The 18,425-nt window shown below is 55.0% G+C and overlaps 2 protein-coding genes across 20 annotated transcripts in view; both read left to right on the forward strand.

Moving 5' to 3' along the window:
• The first annotated feature begins 1,067 nt into the window (after nt 1-1,067).
• Nucleotides 1,068-11,170, forward strand: ALKBH6 (alkB homolog 6). 14 transcript variants are annotated; one of them, XM_050928638.1, is made up of 7 exons: nt 1,068-1,132; nt 2,544-2,656; nt 4,323-4,391; nt 5,334-5,394; nt 6,907-7,058; nt 7,826-7,942; nt 10,198-11,170. In XM_050928638.1, exons 2-7 carry the CDS (start codon nt 2,603-2,605, stop codon nt 10,468-10,470), a joined length of 726 nt encoding a protein of 241 aa, XP_050784595.1. In that variant the 5' UTR covers nt 1,068-1,132; nt 2,544-2,602; the 3' UTR covers nt 10,471-11,170. The 14 variants fall into 14 exon arrangements, with proteins under 14 accessions (XP_050784595.1, XP_050784607.1, XP_050784594.1 ...); XM_050928650.1 differs by having other exon boundaries at nt 1,069-1,154; nt 7,803-7,942; XM_050928637.1 differs by having other exon boundaries at nt 1,069-1,154.
• A 96-nt stretch (nt 11,171-11,266) lies between these two features.
• The window catches only part of LOC127037052 (nesprin-2-like), a 29,782-nt gene continuing 22,623 nt past the window's right edge, over nt 11,267-18,425 (forward strand). For 2 of the 6 annotated variants that reach the window (XM_050928500.1, XM_050928496.1), the window contains exons 1-2: nt 11,267-14,127; nt 14,910-15,018. The gene's annotated coding sequence lies outside the window, so the exon portion shown is untranslated. The other 4 variants (XM_050928495.1, XM_050928498.1, XM_050928497.1 and 1 more) reach the window with 3 other exon arrangements.

Raw genomic sequence — 18,425 nt, forward strand, 5'->3', positions numbered from 1 at the left:
GAGGGGATGAGTGTGCACACACAGCCCTTGCCATGGGGCAGAAGAGGGTGCACACAGAGCTGCTGGCATAGGGGGAGAATGGGAGACCCTGGTATAGGAGGAGGAGAGACTGGAGGGCACACAGAACCCTTGGCTGGGGGGATACTGGGCAACAGTGGGTGGATCACTTGATGATTCCCTGTTCTGTTCATTCTGTCTGGGGCACCTGGTATTGGCCACTGTCAGGAGACAGGATATTGGGCTAGATGGACCTTTGGTCTGACCCAGTATGGCCGTTCTTATAACCCTATTATGGGGGGAATGGGAAATGGGGGACACAAGCCCCTGGCATGGATAGGGAGAACAAGACAATGTTATGGGAGGCAGCCCTGGGGAGGAATGGGGGGCACGTAGAGCCCCCAGTCTGGGGGGGAGGAGAATGGGGGCACACAGAGTCCCCAGGATGGGGGCTGAAGGAGAATAGGGGGCACACAGAGCCCCCAGGATGTGGTGGTGGGAGAATGGCAGGCACACAGAGCCCCCAAGGTGGGGGTGAAGGAGAATAGGGGGCACACAGAGCCCCCAAGGTGGGGAAGGAGAATGGGGGGGACATGGTGTGATGTAGGGGGGGGTAGGTTGCAGGGAGCCCCTGAAATAGGAAGGAGCATGTTGGGGGGAGAAATGGGGGGGTCCAGTCCAGAGAGCACCCAGCTAGTGGGAGTGGTACCCCCCGTGCCATGCTGGGTAAGGGGTGTTACCCCGGAGCCAAAAAGCACCCCGCACCCTGGCACTGGAGGGGTGACCCCAGGTGGGGTGGCACCCTAGGGAGCGGGGTGGGGGGGGGTGCTGTGCTGCTGCGGTACCCGCGGGCGGCGTGAGGCCACGGGGATGGGCTGATGCGCCCGACCACGTGGCTACGCTTGGCCAAGGGGGCGGGGTGTGTGACGCACTCGCCTAGAACCTTGAGGGTTCCAAGGCCCGCCTCCGCTGCTAGCTCATTGGCTGCATCCGGCCCCGCCTATTGCACGAGCCGATAGCTCCTTACCCCTCCGCTGATTGGTTCAGCCGCGGCTCCTCATTGGGGGCGGGGACATCGAGCGACAGGCAGACGGAGGAGGTTGTGCTCGGGCCTCAGCAGCGGGGCGTCTTTCCCGTGAGCCTTTGCGACTTGCCAGGTGGTCCCCTGGGTTCTCCCTGCTGGGGGCCAGGACTCCTGGGTTCTCGCTCCCTGGTGAGGGGGGGCTGGGAGCCAGGACTCCTGGGTTCTCTCTCCCTGGTGAGGGGGGGCTGGGAGCCAGGACTCCTGGGTTCTCTCTCCCTGGTGAGGGGGGGCTGGGAGCCAGGACTCCTGGGTTCTCTCTCCCTGGTGAGGGGGGGCTGGGGGCCAGGACTCCTGGGTTCTCGCTCCCTGGTGAGGGGGGGCTGGGAGCCAGGACTCCTGGGTTCTCGCTCCCTGGTGAGGGGGGGCTGGGAGCCAGGACTCCTGGGTTCTCGCTCCCTGGTGAGGGGGGGCTGGGGGCCAGGACTCCTGGGTTCTCGCTCCCTGGTGAGGGGGGGCTGGGGGCCAGGACTCCTGGGTTCTCGCTCCCTGGTGAGGGGGGGCTGGGAGCCAGGACTCCTGGGTTCTCGCTCCCTGGTGAGGGGGGGCTCGGGGCCAGGACTCCTGGGTTCTCGCTCCCTGGTGAGAGGGGGCTGGGAGCCAGGACTCCTGGGTTCTCGCTCCCTGGTGAGGGGGGGCTGAGAGCCAGGACTCCTGGGTTCTCGCTCCCTGGTGAGGGGGGGCTGAGAGCCAGGACTCCTGGGTTCTGTGCCTGACTGGTTGGGGGTGGGGGGAGTTAGGACTCCTGGGTTCTGTTCCTACCTCTGGTATGGCGGGAAGAGGAGTGGGGTCAGAGATTAGTGTCTTGGGAGTCTGGACTCTTGGGTTCTGTTCTTGCCTCTGCCCATTTGACACTAGGAGAAGTTGCTTCCTCTCTCTTTGCCTCAGTTTCCCTGTACATAAGATGAGGATAACCCTGCCCATAAGCAGAGTGGGGATTGCAAGGGTTGGTCATTCACAATGCTAAAGCCTGTGTGTGCTGTAGATCAGTGGTTCTCAACCTTTCCAGACTACTGTACCCCTTTCAGGAGTCAAGCCCAAGCCCCGCTACCTGGGGTTCAAGCCTGAGCTCTGCTGCCCGGGGCTGAGGCATGTAATATAGCTTTACAGGCTCCCTGTGGCATAGGGCCCTGGGCAGTTACCCTGCTTGCCACTCTCTAATGCTGGCCCTGCACTTGCAAAACTCCTAAACCCTGTGACCCATGGGGGGGAGGTGACCCTGCCAGGTTGAGAAACACTGATCTAGATGAGTTGACATACCCCCTGGAAGATCTCTGCGTTCCTCCAGGAGTGTGTGTACCCCTGGTTGAGAGCCACTGTTGTAGAGTGCCAACCTTTCCTGTTGGAGCTCTCCCTGCAGCTTGGAGACCCCTGATGGTCTCACTTCTTTTTGCAGTGTGTGCCTGGCTAGCTGTCAAGTAGGTAATAGTGCTTCCTCTGCTTCTTTTCCATGGATCTGCAACAGTTCCAGGAGGGGGACCCAGAAGACTGGCCCTTCCAGCCATCGCAGGCCCCTTTTTTGAGATGGAGGAGCCATACGCCAAGATCCTGGCGCTGGAGACATTTCGTGTAGAGCAGGTAACCAGGCGCTGAATGTAGCTGAGAGGTGGCAGGAGGGGGAACTGGGGGTTTTACCTGTTTGTTTTGCACTGGTGCAAAACCCTAGCGTTCCTTCGAGAGAGTTGTGATAGTCTGGTTTTACCCACTTAGTTGTTGGAGCATTTGTAAGAACCATGGGGCCTTGAAAGGTGTGTTGGGGTGGGAGGGAATATTTAGCATTATCGCAGTGGAGATATGCCTGCAGGTTTTGCATCTGTTCTGGTATGGTCTGGTGCTGCTTTGAGTTGGTGGGGGGAACTTGCTTCTGATTTGGCAAGGTTTGGGTGAAAGCCAGAAGAGGGGATTTGGCCAAGGTTTATTTCAGGTTGTCGAGTATGAGTTAGAATTGTTTAGTGTTACCCTGTAGGGCTTCCGGTGTGGGTTGGTAGGTGACAACTAAAGGGGTACGGTTGGAGGGGGTTTCGCTTGGGATATTTGGGTGGCCTGTTCCAGGATACGATCTACTTCTCTGGTGGAGTGTCCTTGTTTGGTGCAGGTGGTTTTAAGTGTGTTAAGGTGTGTATCCTGGACTTTCTCCTTGGAGTTTATTCTGTGGAGTCTGAGTGCCTCGCTACGGAGAGTACAGATTTCTTGGTATGTTTGAGGCACTTACAGGATCGGTGAAGGCAGATGTGTTGATCCGTGGGTTTCTTGTAGATAGTTGCCTGTAGGGTTCCATCGATGAGGCGGATCGTAGCATTCGGGAAGTTGATACTGGTGCAGGAGTGTTCTGCAGTTTGATAGTTGGGGGGTGGTGGTTGATGTTGTGTTGGAAATCTGTATGGGAGGTCAGGTCATCTGTCCAGAGGTTGAAAATATGAATGTGTCTCAGGTACATCATTGGTTCTGTGGTGCCTTTGTCCAGAAAATCTTCCTCATGGTGGCCCATGAAGACATTGACGTATTGGGGAGCCATCCTAGTACCCAGAGCTGTGCCCATGGTCTGGACAAAGGGGTGTTGAATGAATAATGGTTAAGGGTGAGGATGACATGGATGAGTTTGGCGATTGGGGTGGGTATCTCAGTGTTGTCTGTTGTCTTGTAGATATTTGAAGCAGGTGGCCATGCTGTCATTGTGAGGGATGTTAGTGTGGAGGGAGGTCTCGGTTACTGTGTCTGGGCAGCACCTGGCCCCTGTCTCGGCTGGTGCTTCTAGATTCTGCTGTCATAGACGTAATAATGTTAAGCTTCTCCCTTGCCTTGCCCTGGAGGGAGGCCCGTTCGGTGGGTGGGAAGTGAGTTCCGGCTGCGAGGTGCGTTCAGCCATTGAGTTCTCTGCTGACATGGCCCACACCTTTGGGATGGGTGATGGGATCAGAAGGGCAATTAGCATGGATCCTACTGGTGGTTTTGTGTAAGGGGCACCTGTCCTGCTGAGACCCAACAAACTCGTTGCACGGAGTTTTGCAGGGGTGGCCTATGGCCTAGTGGATAGAGCATTGCGCTGGGACTTGGGAGACCAGGCTTCTGTTCCTGGGTTGGCCACTGGCTTGTGGGGTGATCTTGGGCAAATCACATCCCCTTTCTGTGCCTCAGTTTCCCTTTCTATAAACTGAGCAAAATGATACTGACCCTCTTTGTAAAGTGCTTTGAGATCTACTGATGAATAGTCGGTGATGGTGTTAGTAGTATGTTTTAATTGCAGGTTCCACCAACTGTCTATTATATTCCAAACTTTATCTCGGAGTCGGAGGAGACCTATCTGCTGCACCAAGTATGTGAGGTTTTTATTCGGGTTTGTTATTCCCATGGCACGACACGCAGTGCTTGGTGGACGCTGCTCTTCCAGTGAAGAACTTCCTGGTTGACTCAGATAAAGGCAGGCGGTTTGGCTGTTAATATCACTTCTCTGCAACGAAGTTCTCGGTCCCAGACCCCGAGTGCACAGATATACGCAGCTTTTGTAGATCCGACATCCACATGACACCCCCCGTGTAGTAGAGATCTTAAGTTCATGATATGTGTTATGGTAGCACCTTGAGGTCCCAACCAAGATCAGAACCCTACTGTGCTAGGCGCTGCACAGACCTGGACTAAAGACCTTGCAGCCTCAGTAAGCAGGACAGATTGTTATGCCTATTTTACAGATATAAGCATGGAAGTGCCTTGCCCATGGGGTCTGTGGTGGAGACAGGAACTGAACCTGGATCTCTTGAGTCCTCATCAGGGTCTTAACCACAAGACCAGTCTTCCTCTAAATATTAAGAGTTCTTGGCCCCATCGCCCACTCCCTGTGCTTCAGGCCCATCCTTACTTTTCTGCTTCTGTCTCTCCCTCCGCCCGCCCGCCCCTTGGACAGGCTCATATAATGTGATGCCCCTGGGTCATTAGCCTGGGCCCTGGTTCAATTCCCTCCTCTGCCACAGACTGCCTGTGAGGTCTTGGGTGGGTCACTTAGCCTCAGAACCTCAGTTTCCCCTCGTGCCCTTTGTCTGCCTTGTCTATTTAGATTATAAGCTCTGCCTGGCTGGGATGGTCTCTTTCTCTGTGGCTAAGCAGTGCCTGGCACAATGGGGTGTGGTGGGGTAGAGCTGGCATTCCTGGGTACTAGTGTAAATAATACTTTGTGCCTCCCATATCATTTCTCTGTAATGTGCTTCCCCTCTCAAGCAAAGCCTTCCAGCATCTCATCCTGTTCCTGAATTCACTTCCTCAGGTTTATGCTGCCCCCAAACCCAAGTGGACCCAGCTGTCTGGAAGAAAGCTGCAGAACTGGGGTGAGTTCTCTCCAACCCCATCGCTGGCGCTCAGGCTTGTGGCCCCCCAGGTGACCCCCACTGCACCAGGGACCGTTTAGTGCATGGAACTGGGGAATTCGCTTCCGCTGATGGTCTAGTTTGGGCTCAGTGCAGGATCTGTATGTGTCAATTTTGCCCTTTGGAAATCACGCCGAGCAGCCTGCATCAGGGAGGGAAGGAATGTCATTTGGCTGGCTGCAGGATTGAGGAGACAAGATCTCTCCAAACCTGGCGGCGGACCCTGTCTCAGTTTCCCCACCCTCGTGCAAGGCCCCAGGCCAACTCCCTAGCAATGAAGCTCCCACCGGTGTTGGTTTTCAGTCCCTTTCCCCAAGAACATGTTTATTGTTCAAGGTCAGCTCAACATCCGTCAAGTCAAGTAACCCAGGCCTCTCGTAAGGGCTAAGGCTTTTGCTCATTGGTACCCCTGCTTAGGTTTTTCCTGGTGTGGCTGGATGTGGATCTCCTGCAGCAGCCTCTCCTTGTGTAAATGGAGCTCGATTAGTGGCAGGTGGGAGCGAAGCCCAGGTTCCTCACTGGGACCGCATGACCCAGATTCCTCCACCAGTGTTCTCCAAAGATGTCTCTGGCTTGCGTCCTTCCCTATTGACCCCACTGTGTGTCCGGGGTTTAATCCGCTTCCAGGCAAAAGCACCTCTGGAGGGTGGTGGGAAGTGATCCGCAGCGGGAAGCAGCAATGACTGAAGGGCAGCTAGTTGCATGGGAGTTTGCAGGGGGATGTAGCATCAAAGAGGAGGATATAGTGGTTTTGGGGGTAGGGGGGTGCATATACACCCCCAAATGTGACTGGGCCGGGGAGCTGAGAGTCAGATCTGGGGTAAATGGACTCAGGGATGTTACATAGCTTGTCAGCTCCTTGGCACTGTACAGCGCCTGGCACAATGGTGGCTTGGTCCATGACTGGGGCACCACAGTGCTACCATAATATACCCAATAAATATGCCAATTGCATTCAGTTCTGGGCACAAATTGGAAGGGAGTTCAGAGGAGAGCAGTAAAAATGATCCAGGGGCTGGAGCACCTAAGTGACAACCAAGAGGGAAAACAGGGTGTTACTTAGAGGACAGAGCACTAAGCAGGAACTCGAGACACCTGGGTTCTATTCCCGGCTCTGCCGCTGGCCAGCTGGATGACCTTGGGCAAGTCACTTGGCTGCTCTGTGCCTCAATTTCCCCATGTGCAAGTTGTAAAGCGCTTTGAGATCTGCTGATCTGCGGAGCTAGGGGCTTGCTGGTTGCAGGCATGAAGGTGAAGGTGGGAGAGGAATTGCTTACGGTGCTTAAGCCAAGCCTGGCTGAACGCCTGGAGTGTGGCCTGTACGGGGTGATCCAGCCAAGTGGGGTGGGCGGGGGATGTCACGTAACACTTGCTTAGTGCTTTTCAACCATGGATCTCCCAGCGCTCTGGGTGAGATGGGACCAGCTGGATCTCTTTCATCGCCAGCTCCTCTCTGTATTCTCTCCCTCCCAGGAGGGCTGCCCCACCCCAAAGGGATGGTACCGGAGAAGCTGCCCGCCTGGCTGCAGAGCTATGCCGAGAAGATCTCCTCCCTCGGAGCGTTTGGAGGGAAGCTGGCGAACCATGTACTGGTGAACGAGTACCTCCCTGGGCAGGGGATCATGGTAACTACCCGTGGGCCAGCTGCTCCGTTACTCAACTTTAGGGTGGCTCCTGCCTTGTGGGGGCAAAGGAGGAGGGACAGACACAGAACCTGATCAGAGGCATGTCTTTGGGGGCAAATCCTGCAGCAGTGGCAAATCCTGCTGGCTGGAGATTTCAGGGGGATGGAGTCTAGATAGCCAAGACTAGGTTTTCCCAGGAGAGTGATGGTTAGCGCGGGGGCAGCCTGGGAGTTGGGATTCCTGGGTTCTATCCCTGGCTCTGGGAAAGGAGTTGGGTCTAGTGGTTAGCGCATGGGAGGGGAGTAGGAGTCTGGACTTCTGGGTTTTGTCACCAGCTCTGGGAGAGGAGTGGGGTCTAGTGGCTAGACTGAGGGGCTGTGTGTCAGGACTCCTGGCTACCAATGTCGTCTCTTAATCCCAACACCTTTCGATAGCCCAGACCTCGCTTTGAGAGAGCAGATTGCTTCCACAGCCATGTTTCTGTCTTGGGAGTGGAGCAAGAGCACCAGTGACATGCGAGCACAGGGCATGTCCACCCCGCCCACACTCCTGGCTTTGCCACGTGTGCTGGCTATGAAGTTTGGTGACGTCAGAGAGGCATCTTCTCAGCAGCAGGGCCTGCGGGTGACGGGTTGGTCCACGTGTCTTTGGTGTTAAGAGCCGTGTCTACCTGCATTTCATGCTTGGTACTGGAGAGGAGAGCTGAGGGGTGTGTGTGTATGTGTGTGATCCTTCCCTTTTCAGTCTGACATGCCAGCTCCCTCTAGCCTCATGAAGATGGACCTCTGTACTTCCCCACGGTCACCACCATCAGCCTGGGATCACACACGCTGCTGGACTTCTACCATCCCATCAGCAGGGGGCAGCACGCGGACAGCGAGCAGGTGAGCACAGAAGGAATTGCAAACAGAGTCAGGTGAATAACTGATTTGGTTTCTTTTCCCCCCTTTGGTTTGGTGGCAGTTCTGAAAAATCAAAAACAAATTTGGCGTGGGTCAAACCAAATCTGGAATTTGTAGGTGAATCGTAAAAGTTTGTCTGGAGTTTGTTCCAGAGCGGGAATTTGTACCTGGCTGTCCTATGTGTGTAACCACTGAGCTGGGCATTATGGGGGTGCTAGTGGTGGTGGCAGCAGCAGCTCCGCTCCCCCCCCCCCCAATTTTATGAATGGCCAAAACTACTCGCAACAAATTTGCCAATAGTTTCTGATTGACTAAAATCTCATCTTTTGTTGAATAAACGATTTGTCTGACAACGTTTCCTCAGTTCTGCTAACAAGTCACGTCTAGATGTGCCTGGAGCGGTTTCAACCAGTCCCTGAGATCCGCGTGTCTGAAAGGGAGCTGAGAAAATGCCAAGAGTTCTCTGTTTGTACTTTGAATGTCGTCACTTTCCCGCTTTCTGATTTGTCATTCATTAGGCCCTGATCCTGTCGAGGCGGAAACACATGCCTGACACCTGGGGAACAGAGGGGAAGGATGGCCAAGTGGTTAGGGAGCTAGCCTGGGCTTTGGGAGACCCAGGTTTGATTCCCTGCTCTGCTAGAGTCATCCTGTGTGACCTTGGGCAAGTCACTTATCCTCTCTGGGCCTCAGTTCTGTAAGGTGGCGATATTATTTGTATTACGGTAGCGCCTAGGCGCCTCAGTCATGGACCAGGAGCCCCCATTGTGCCGGGAGCTGTACATTTTTATTGCTATTAGGTGTTTTACGGTAGCGCCTAGGAGCTCCAGTGCTGAACCAGGAACTCCCCATTGTGCTTGGAGCTGTTCAAACCTGGAGCAGAAAGGCAGCCTCTGCCCCAGTAGAAGCCCCCTGCTTCCTGTGGAGGGTTGTGAAGGTAAATCCATTTCTGACTCTGAGGTGCTCAGCTGGTGCCCTCATTGTGGTATCGAAGGACCTGAGCTGGACAGAGACTGTTTGTTCACTCTGTGTATTCAGCGCCACGGGCAGTGGAGCCTGATCAGCGGATTGGGATAACCAATTCCTGCTTATTTTAATCTGAGGGCCAGATCTCTCTAGCAGCTTTGAAAGTCTCTGCCTGAGGCGCTACGGGGAAACCGATAACCACAGTTGTGTTCCCTGCGGTGAGATCCCTGATGTGCATGAAGCGAAGCCGGGGCAGGGCTGGTCTGTGCACGGATCTTGTGGTGCTTTAACTCATCTGGCTTAGAAACTGCTACAGCAGGACACACATACACCTCCCTTCTCCTCTCTCATACAGTTTATGGATGATGCACTTATAGGTGCGCACGCATGCACCCCCGGCCCACCTTATGGGAGATCACAGAATCAGAGGACTGGAAGGGACCTTGAGAGGTCGTCTAGTCGAGTCCCCTGCACTCCTGGCAGGACTAAGTATTATCTAGACCATCCCTGACAGGTGTTCGTCTAACCTGCCCTTAAAAATCCCCAGTGATGGAGATTCCACAACTTCCCTGGGCAATTTATTCCAGTTCTTAACCACCATGATAGGAAGTTTTTCTTAAAGTCCAACCTAAGTCCTCCCTTGCTGCAATTTAAGTCCATTGCTTCTTGTCCTGTCCTCAGAGGTTAAGAACAACAATCTTTTTCCCTCCTCCTTGCAACAACCTTTTGTGTACTTGAAAACGGTTATCACGTCCCCTCTGTCTTCTCCTCTTCAGACTAAACAAACTCCGTTTTTCCATCTTCTCTCGTAGGTCATATTTTCTAGACCTTTCATCATTTTTTGGCTCTTCTCTGGACTTTCTCCAGTTTGTCCACATGGACGTGGGTTCTCTCCCCAGCTCTGGGAGGGGAGTGATTTGTAGTAGTTAGAATGTGTGGGGGAGGCCTGAGAATCAGGACTTCTGTTCCTAGCTCTGAGAGCGGAGTGGGAGTCTAGTGGTTAGAGCTGGGGGGCAGGGCAGCTGAGAATCAGGACTCCTGGGTTCTGTTCCCCAGTCCTGCTGCTGACTCACTGTGGTCTTAGGCAAAGCCCTGTCTGTGCCTCCATTTCCCCATCTGGAAGATGGGGGTGTTGCTCTCAACATCCAGGGGAGGTTGTGTGGCTTAAACTACTAACGTCCTTCGGGTGCTTTGAGATCCTTCCTTCCGTGGAAGCAGCTGCAGAAAGGGCCAGGGTTTCATTCTGAATATGCTCCTCTGTCCTTTCCCAGGTCCCTGCGCCCCAGACAGAGGAGCAGCGCCACTTCCTGTCTCTGCTGCTGGAGCCACGCAGCCTCCTGGTCCTGCAGGAGGACATGTACGTCCGTTACCTGCACGGGATTCAACCCACCACCTCCGACACCGTCACGGAGAAAGTGGCCAATGTGGCGGCCTGCAGCACGGCACTCGGGGACGAGCTGCTCCGGGGAACCCGGGTGTCGCTCACCATCCGCCACGTCCCCAAGGTACTGAAAATGGCCATTTTCCTGGGCAAGGGGAAGTGAAGGGAGAAGTTTGCTTTCCTCCCCCTTGCCCAGGCTCGTGCCTGAGAACGGTTCTGTGAAACACACAATTAATGAGGGGATCGGGAGGCCCGGACATGGAAGGCTGTGGAGACCTCATCCTGCGGCACGCTGAGAGAACGGGAAGAGCTGAGCCCGAGAGCGTCTCACCCGCGCGGGAGGAGAAGAGCAGCCTCTGGGGTCATCTGTATGAAGGTGCAGAGACTTGGACAGGATGCAGCATTGCCTAGTGGTTAGAGTGAGAGGCCAGGGTGTCAGGACTCCTGGGTTCTATTCCTGGCACTGGGAGGTGAGTGTGGGGTCTAGTGGTCGGAGCAGGGGGCCTGGGAGCCAGGACTCCTGGGTTCTGTTTCCAGTTCTGGGAGGGGAGTGAGGGTCTGGTGGTTAGAGCAGGGGATAGGAAGCCAGAACTCCTGGCTTCCTACTCTCCATGCTTGCTCCTGCCTCAGTGTGTGACCTTAAGGGACTCTCCCGCCACCTCCCGGTGCCTTAGTTTCCCTGGCTGTGACGTGGCAGGGGTTGCTATCCGTTGGCAAAGCACCCTGAGCGCTTCAGAAGCACACGGCCGGCTCGCCAGCTCCTACCTATGTTCAAACACATTCACTGAAACTCGGTGAACTCTAATAAAGGCAGGGGCGGGTCATTCCACCTCGCTGGTGGCTCCTTGCTGCTGCTTGAGGAATCGGTTACGTTTCTGCTTCTGAACTCCCTTGTGCCGCTGTGCCTGTTTCCCTGGGCTGAGATCTCGGCTCAGCCGGCCGCTGCCCCTGCCTCCCATACACACCTGCGCGCTCTGCCCCTGCCGTAGCCCTTGGGTGTGTGGTAGGTGAAACCATGCGTGTGATGTGGGGGTAGGATTGGACATTAACTGCTGCAGCTAAGGGCTTCTTAAGCCACCTCCCATCAGTGGTGTGCTTTCTAAGCTGGAGCCAATGGGGAACTGGAGTATGGTGCTCAGTGGGTTGAAGCGCCTCCAGATGGACGGGAGGTGGATACCTGGGGTCCAGTGGGGAATCCAGCACAGAAACCAGGAATACCAGGGGAATCGGTGGCTGGCGGCTAATGGTATTTAGGTGATTTTGAGCTTTGGGTGCAGTCTTGGGAGCCAGGACTCCTGGGTTCTATTCTGGACTCTGGGAGGGGGGTGGGGACTCCTGGTTAGAGCAGACGGGGCTGGGAGTTAGGACCCCTGGGATCTATAAGCCGGGGTCAGGACACCTAGGTTCTATGCCTGCCACTCACTTGCTCTTGAGCACTGAGCGAGTCACGTCTTTGCTGTGTGCCTCAGTTTCCCCACCAGTAAAATGGGGAGAAATGTCGTACATCTATCTCCTGGGGAGGTTATGAGGCTTCATTCACAAACGTACGTAAAGTGCTGGGAGATGCACCGTGCTGCTCCGAGAGCCAGGTATGGAGGAGCCAGGTCCCCAGCTGGTGTGAACAGGCCATTGCTCCATTGGTGTCCGTACGGATTTTCCCCCCTGGGAATCTGGCCTTTATTGCATGAATCCGACTTTCTTAATACCTTTGGAGGTGAGTGGCTAAGAACCTGTATTGGCCCATCTGTGCACCCTGCCCCCTCGGTTTACCTGCGCGCCGGTCATACTCGGGTATGAAGGCCGTTGGGTAAGACGTTGGAGTGTGCTGCTTGCTGTGGAGAAAACGCAGTGCCCCATGGCTGGAATGGATGAGCTCAGGGCCACAGCCGCCTCTCCTCTCCTCTTGGCACAACCAGCAGGGCTCGAAGAGGCCGTGGATGGGTATCCTTGATTGCACTCTTTCCCCCCGCTCTGTGGATGCAGCAGAACCAGCTCTGGGATTTAGCACTTTTGATTTATTTGGGGATTGGTCCTGCTTTGAGCAGGGGGTTGGACTAGATAGTCTGTGATTCTATGGGAGGAAGGATGGTGGGGTCAGGGCACTAGCCTTGGGCTCTGCGTTCAAATCCTAGCTCTGCCGCCACCTTGTGTGACCTGAGCCAAGTCACTTAGCTGCTCTGTGCCTCAGTTTCCCCATCTGTATACTGGTGGGGTAATGCCACTGTTCTACCTCACAAGGAATTGCAAGACCCTCGGCTCATACAGTGGTGGGCACTATATACAGGGCTGGATTTCCAGTTAGGCGCCGTGGGGCACCAGAATTCTAGGGGTGCCTTACCTGTCTAAAACTCTTTGCAACATGAAGATCAGCTGTGGAGGGGGGTGTGTGCTGAAGATGCTGTGCCTGGGGACATGGAAGGTGTATCATGCTATAGAAGCATGATAAATTGATTAGCCTTTCCTGCCCTGATGGGGATTCCCTGTCTTGTCTGACATCTCCCAGGAAGTCAGGCGTCGCCCTGAACCTTATACATCTACAGTGGTCTCGGCTCCTTTCGGTCGTCTCCTCCTCTGGGATGAAATGGGGCAGAGGGGAAGGTCTATGGGTCTCTCAAGGTCCGGTTTCTAGCTTGGAGATTCACAAGTGTGAATGAAGGGGAAATTGCTCAGTTCTCATAGTCTGTGGCCAGAAGGGACTGTCTGTTTTGTGTTTTATGCAGCACCTAGCACAATGGGGGCCTTGTCCATGGCTGGGGCTCCTTGCCTCTACTGTAATACACCTAATATGCCTGGCACAAATGAGTCCTGGTGTGTGAGTGGGGCTGTATAGGCTGTTTAGCCCAGGCCAGAGAGTCCCACCCAGCCGTTCCTACATCCAGCCCCTTTCTGGTAGTCGAGCTAGAGTGGATTAAATGCCATCCAATCTTGATTTAAAGTCTCGAGTGATGGAGATTACTCCCCCAATCCCCTGTTCCTGGGTCAGTAGTTCCTATGGTTAATTCCCTCTCTGTTTAAAAATGTGCATCTTGTTTCCTGTCTGAATTTGTCCAGATCTATATCAGCCTTTGCTGCTTTACAGAGCCCTCCCCTCGCAGAAATCTGCCGCCTGTGTAGGTACTTATAGACCAGGATCAAGAGGCCTCTTGACATTCCTTTGGATAATTACTCTTGAGCTGCTCTGTGCAGCATAAATGGCCCTTAAAGTGGAGGAAGCAGCCTTCTCCCACCCCCACCCCTGCAGGGGACTTCTCTAGCCAAGGTAGAACAAGCATTAGGGCCCAGAATTGTGGCCTAGAGGGTGGCTTGGGGGCACGGCTGAAGCACACTGCGCTATGCCTATTTCTCTGCTCTCCAGGGCCCAGTGAGTATGGGAGTTAGAGCAGCCTCGGGGTTGCTCTGACTGTTGCTGGGAGCTGGGCAAGGCCCAGAATGTGGGGAGAGCAAAGGCGGTTTCAAGCCAACTCTTCCCTCTCTCCCCACATCCCTGCCCCAAGTGCAGGAACAGGAGAGATGTGAATCCAGCCTGAAGCATGCTGAATTCTGCATGCTTCCCACGGTTGTCTGCGCTGCATAGGGCATGGGTGCAGCTCCGCCCCATCAGCCTGGCTCTTTCCTTGCTTCCATGTTTCATTAGTCCAGGGAGCGACATCTTTTGGCAGGCAGGCTCTCCCCTGGTCCCTGAAATGACAGAGAATGTTTTCCTAACGCAGCAGCTAGATCCTCCCCATCTGTGGAAAAAGCCCATAGGAGACTGCAGAGATAGCGATAGAACTTGGGAATTCCTGGCTCCCAGCCCTCTGTTTGGTCCACAGACCAGTTGGTACGTATGCTCAAGAAAACCTACAGTGTTCCCAATGTGTGCCTTAAACTGCTCAATACCTACATAACCACCTACTCTGATCCAGTGCACCAGGCTCATTGGCTGTTCACAGACGAAGGTTATTGGAAGATGATTTTGGCGGGGGGGCAGTGATCTCAGCGCCCAAGGTGATGGGGGTGGGAGGGTGATCTCGGTCAGGGTCTGGGCAGCGCCCAGGGTGATTGGGGGTGGGTGATTTCGGTCAGAGTCTGGGAAGCACCCAGGGTAATGGGGGATGGACCTCGATCTCGGTCAGGGTCCGGCAGCGCCCAGGGTGATTGGGGGAGGGGACAAACCCCGATCTCGGTCAGGGTCTGGGCAGTGCCCAGGGTGATTGGGGGTGGGGAAGTCCCGATCTCAGTCTGGGTCTGGGCAGTGCTGGGGGCAGTGGAAGCTCCGATCTCAGTGGATTCTGGGCAATACCCACTGTGATGTGGGCCCTGATCTTAGTTGGGGGTCTGGCTGGCAGAACTGCAAAAGCAAATGCCCGGGCTATGAAAGTCGTCATTGAGTTCACAACAGGACTTGAACTCAGGACAATGAAAATCTACAGCACAGTGTGCTACCTCTTGAGCTAAAAGGGTAACTCCTTCAGCTGTTAGCTGTAGTAGGCTGCTACCCTTCCTGTCGCTCCTACACGGGGCTGCCATGCCTGCTGTGCTTGCATATTGCAAAGTCACTTTTTTTGTTAAATCAGCTGTCTTCCCACAAACATCTCATTCAATGTCCCTCCAACTTTCCAGGAAATTTCCTTTGCAGGTACAAGAACCTGCTTCTTAATTGTCAGGCAGATCGGCGCAGTGAGAGCACAGTTAAGAGGGGTGAGGTTAAAAAGATCCTACCTCTTTAATGGTAAGTTTCAATAGTTTAATGTGACAGGATTAGAGTCTCCATTGTTTGGTTGTAATGCAACCAGGGTTCCTTCTCATCCCTGCTGATGGGGACGGTCCGATTAAACCCTTTGGGGAAATCCCAGTGCTTTATAGAGCTATTTGCTTTTCTTCTAATATCTGCCATCAGCCAGCCTGTTTGTGAAGGAAATTCGACCCCTAAAGCCTTCTCAACTCCCTCTAGCCTGTAGGGCTGAGATGGTCTTGAGGCTAAAAAGCAGGATTCTGACTCTCATATTTCCAGTTCTGTGCAGGGAAAGTGTGCGTTAGATCAGGGGGACTCTCCTGGGAGAGCTAGGACCCTTGGGTTCTATCCCCAGCTCTGGGAGGAGAGTGGGGTCTAGTGGTTAGAGCAGGGAGGCAGGATCTCTGGGAGGGGGCCAGTATGGGAGACAAGACTCCTGGGTTTTATTCCTGGCACCTCATTTTCCCCATCTCTAACCTGGGGCTAGTGCCACCACACTGAGTGCTTCCCTGGCCCCTGTGCCGCGCCCTGACCCCAGAGAGATTGCATTTCCCAGCACCTCTTTCCCTCACCCCTCATTAACAGAGAGCAGGCCATGTCTGTCTGGTGTTGGCAAGCCAACCATTGCATTCGGTTCCTCTCTGCTCGGGAGGAGTCTGCAAACAATGAATTGGGGTAGGGGTTGTAACATCCCAGTGTAAATCCCCACCCTGGGCTGAACTGGTTAAGACCTAAGGGCCCGATCCTCTCTGAAACCAACCGAGCTGCTTTGCCTGTGCCGGATTTGTTTGAGCAAGCCGGGTTGGGCTGGGCTTCTGCTCCCATTTACCTGTCGGGGGAAGGTCAGGTTACTTGGCACCTCTCCACCCTCCTTCTCTGTCCGTGCGGTGCTGCCTTTGTGCCATTCTCCCAGCCCAGCACACCTGCTCCGAAAGCCAGGGGAGAACCTGGACTATAGCTCGCCGCCCATCTCCAGACAGGTGGGGAGATGCTCAGCCGGAGGGGGGGGGGAGGAGGGTGTCTCTGACTCACCCAGCTGCCCTGAGGGCAGGGTGGAGGAGGGAGCGGGACCTGTTAATGATTGATCAGCGCTGGAGATGCAAAGGGTCCTCGGTTCTGGGTCGAACTGCAGATCCAGTGGGCCCCGGAGGATTAGAATTAAGCTGCTGCTTATCAGGTATGTGAGGGCAGCCACTGGGCGAGGCAGCTGGCTGGAGCGCCTGGCATTACTGGTGCCACAGAGCGAGGCAACTGGTGCTGATCTCACCTGGTCTCTGGGCTGCAAATTTCCATCTGTCAAAGCAGGGGGGGGGAGGGGCGGGATATTTAGGACTCAACAGTCAGGTTATTGAAGCAGGGAGTCTGTGTCTATGTAGCGCCCAGCACATGGGGTCCATGCAGCGCCTCACACAATGGGGACCCCCTCAGTCTTCGTTGGGGGGGTTGTGCTGTGATGGGTGCAGTGGGGCCCTGAATGGGGGCCCCTGGTCTCAGTTGGGAAGGATCTGTGCTGCACCTAGCACAGTGGGGACCCCGGTCTCGGATGTGTGTCTGTGAAGGGGTTGTGCTGTGACAGGCACAGTGGGGCCCTGGTTATAATTAGTGTCTGCTGCGCCTGGCACAATGGGAGCCCCTGATCTTAGCAGGGTGAGGGGTCTATCACAGTGAGGGTACCTCGATCTTGAGTAGGGAGGGGTTGTGCTGTACCTGGCACAATGGGGCATCAGGCTCAGTCGAGGATCCGTGCTGTGTCTGCCGAACTGGCCGCTGGGGTGGGGAGGTGGTACCACCATAAACAGCAGCAATGGAAACACGAGGCTCCGTTCTTCCCAGGCAAAGCTGCCCCTGACTCCCCTGGATTTAGGGGGTGCTGGGATAAGAGATTCATGGCTGAGGAAGCTTTACCAGGAGCTGGATCTGAGGGGCAGGTGTGCACTCCACGGTCAATATTTATTCTGTCGTTTTAACCCTGGCTGCCAGGTTGAGACGTGGCCCGGTCGATGACAAAGTACAAAGTTTGTGGCTTCCATGGGGTTAACAGTATATCCCTGCCCAGGGCCGGGGAGCAGTGTCACGGCATGGACTCGGAGCACAGGCTTAAAGGGGCATGCTGCCAAATAGATCTGGCAGAAAATACGGCTTCAGCAACTCAGGATCGCGCCCAACGGTACCTCCTCCTTTGTATTATCGTAGCATCTCTAGATGTGCTAGGAGCTGTACGTGCAGGATGAGAGGCTCCTTGCCTGAAGAGCTCACTGTGTAACCAACATAGCGTTAGCCCCACTTCCCAGATAGGGAAAGTGACTCGCCGCTGGCTGAGCTGGGACTGGAAGGCAAGTCTCAAGGGCCCAATAACCACATGGCTCTTTGTTTCCTGGTGGCTTTGCTGGCAGTCCTGGATGCCCAGTGCTGGCAGGAGCAGGCCCTGCCTGCTAGAAGGAGTTTCACGCTGATTTTTAGCTTCAAAGCAAATGTTGGATTTCAACCTTCTGTCTCTGAGACCCCAGCCTAGCAGCCAGGGGCGGAGCGTCCCTGTCTGGATGGGTTGACTGGTGTAACTTCACTTGCCCTGTGATGATTATTCAGCACTTGCTTCTGGTAACAACTGAGATGCACTTGGTACAGTCAGGGCCGGCTCCAGGGGTTTTGCCGCCCCAAGCAGCCTCCCCCAGCCCACCCCCCAAAAAAAGCTGCGATCATGATCTGCGGCAATTCAGCGGGAGGTCCCTCGCTCTGAGTTGGAGTGAGGGACCCTCCACTGAATTGCTGCCGAATACCTGAAAATGCTGCCCCGTTCCGGAGTGGCCGCCCCAAGCATGTGCTTGATAAGCTGGTGCCTGGAGCTGGCCCTAGGTACAGTGCAAACACAAGCCCTGAGCCTGCAAACAGGCCCTAGGAACAGACCCCGGGCCCTTCTGCTGAGCACCATTAACTGCAAGGTCCACGGGGGGCAGGGCTACGCTAGGAAATTAGGTCTGCATAAGGGTCGCTCAGGGTTGTGAGAAATTCACTCCCCAAGCGCTGCAGTGAAACTGAACTAAGCCTTGGTGCAGACAGTGCTAAGTCAATGAGAGAAGTCTCCAGTCAATATAGCTCTCGCCTCTCAGGGAAGCGGGTTACCTACGCTGAGCAGAGAAGCCTCCTATCGGTGTAGGTAGCATCTCCATTGAGGTGCTGTGTCGTGCAGCGGCAGCATTTGAAGTGTAGACTTGTATCAAAGCTCATCCTATTTGGGGCAGTGACTGTGGCTCACTCAGTGTCTGGGCGGCGCCCGGCCCGATAGGGCCCCGATCTCAGTCACTGTGTGCCTGGGCAGCGCCCGGCCCGACGGGGCCCCGATCTTGGTTGCTCCAAGCTCCACTGTAATATAAAAAATAACCTTGGAACAATCATGCTGTCTCGCT

Source organism: Gopherus flavomarginatus, chromosome 18 (assembly GCF_025201925.1).
Source record: "Gopherus flavomarginatus isolate rGopFla2 chromosome 18, rGopFla2.mat.asm, whole genome shotgun sequence".
NCBI lineage: Eukaryota > Metazoa > Chordata > Testudines > Testudinidae > Gopherus > Gopherus flavomarginatus.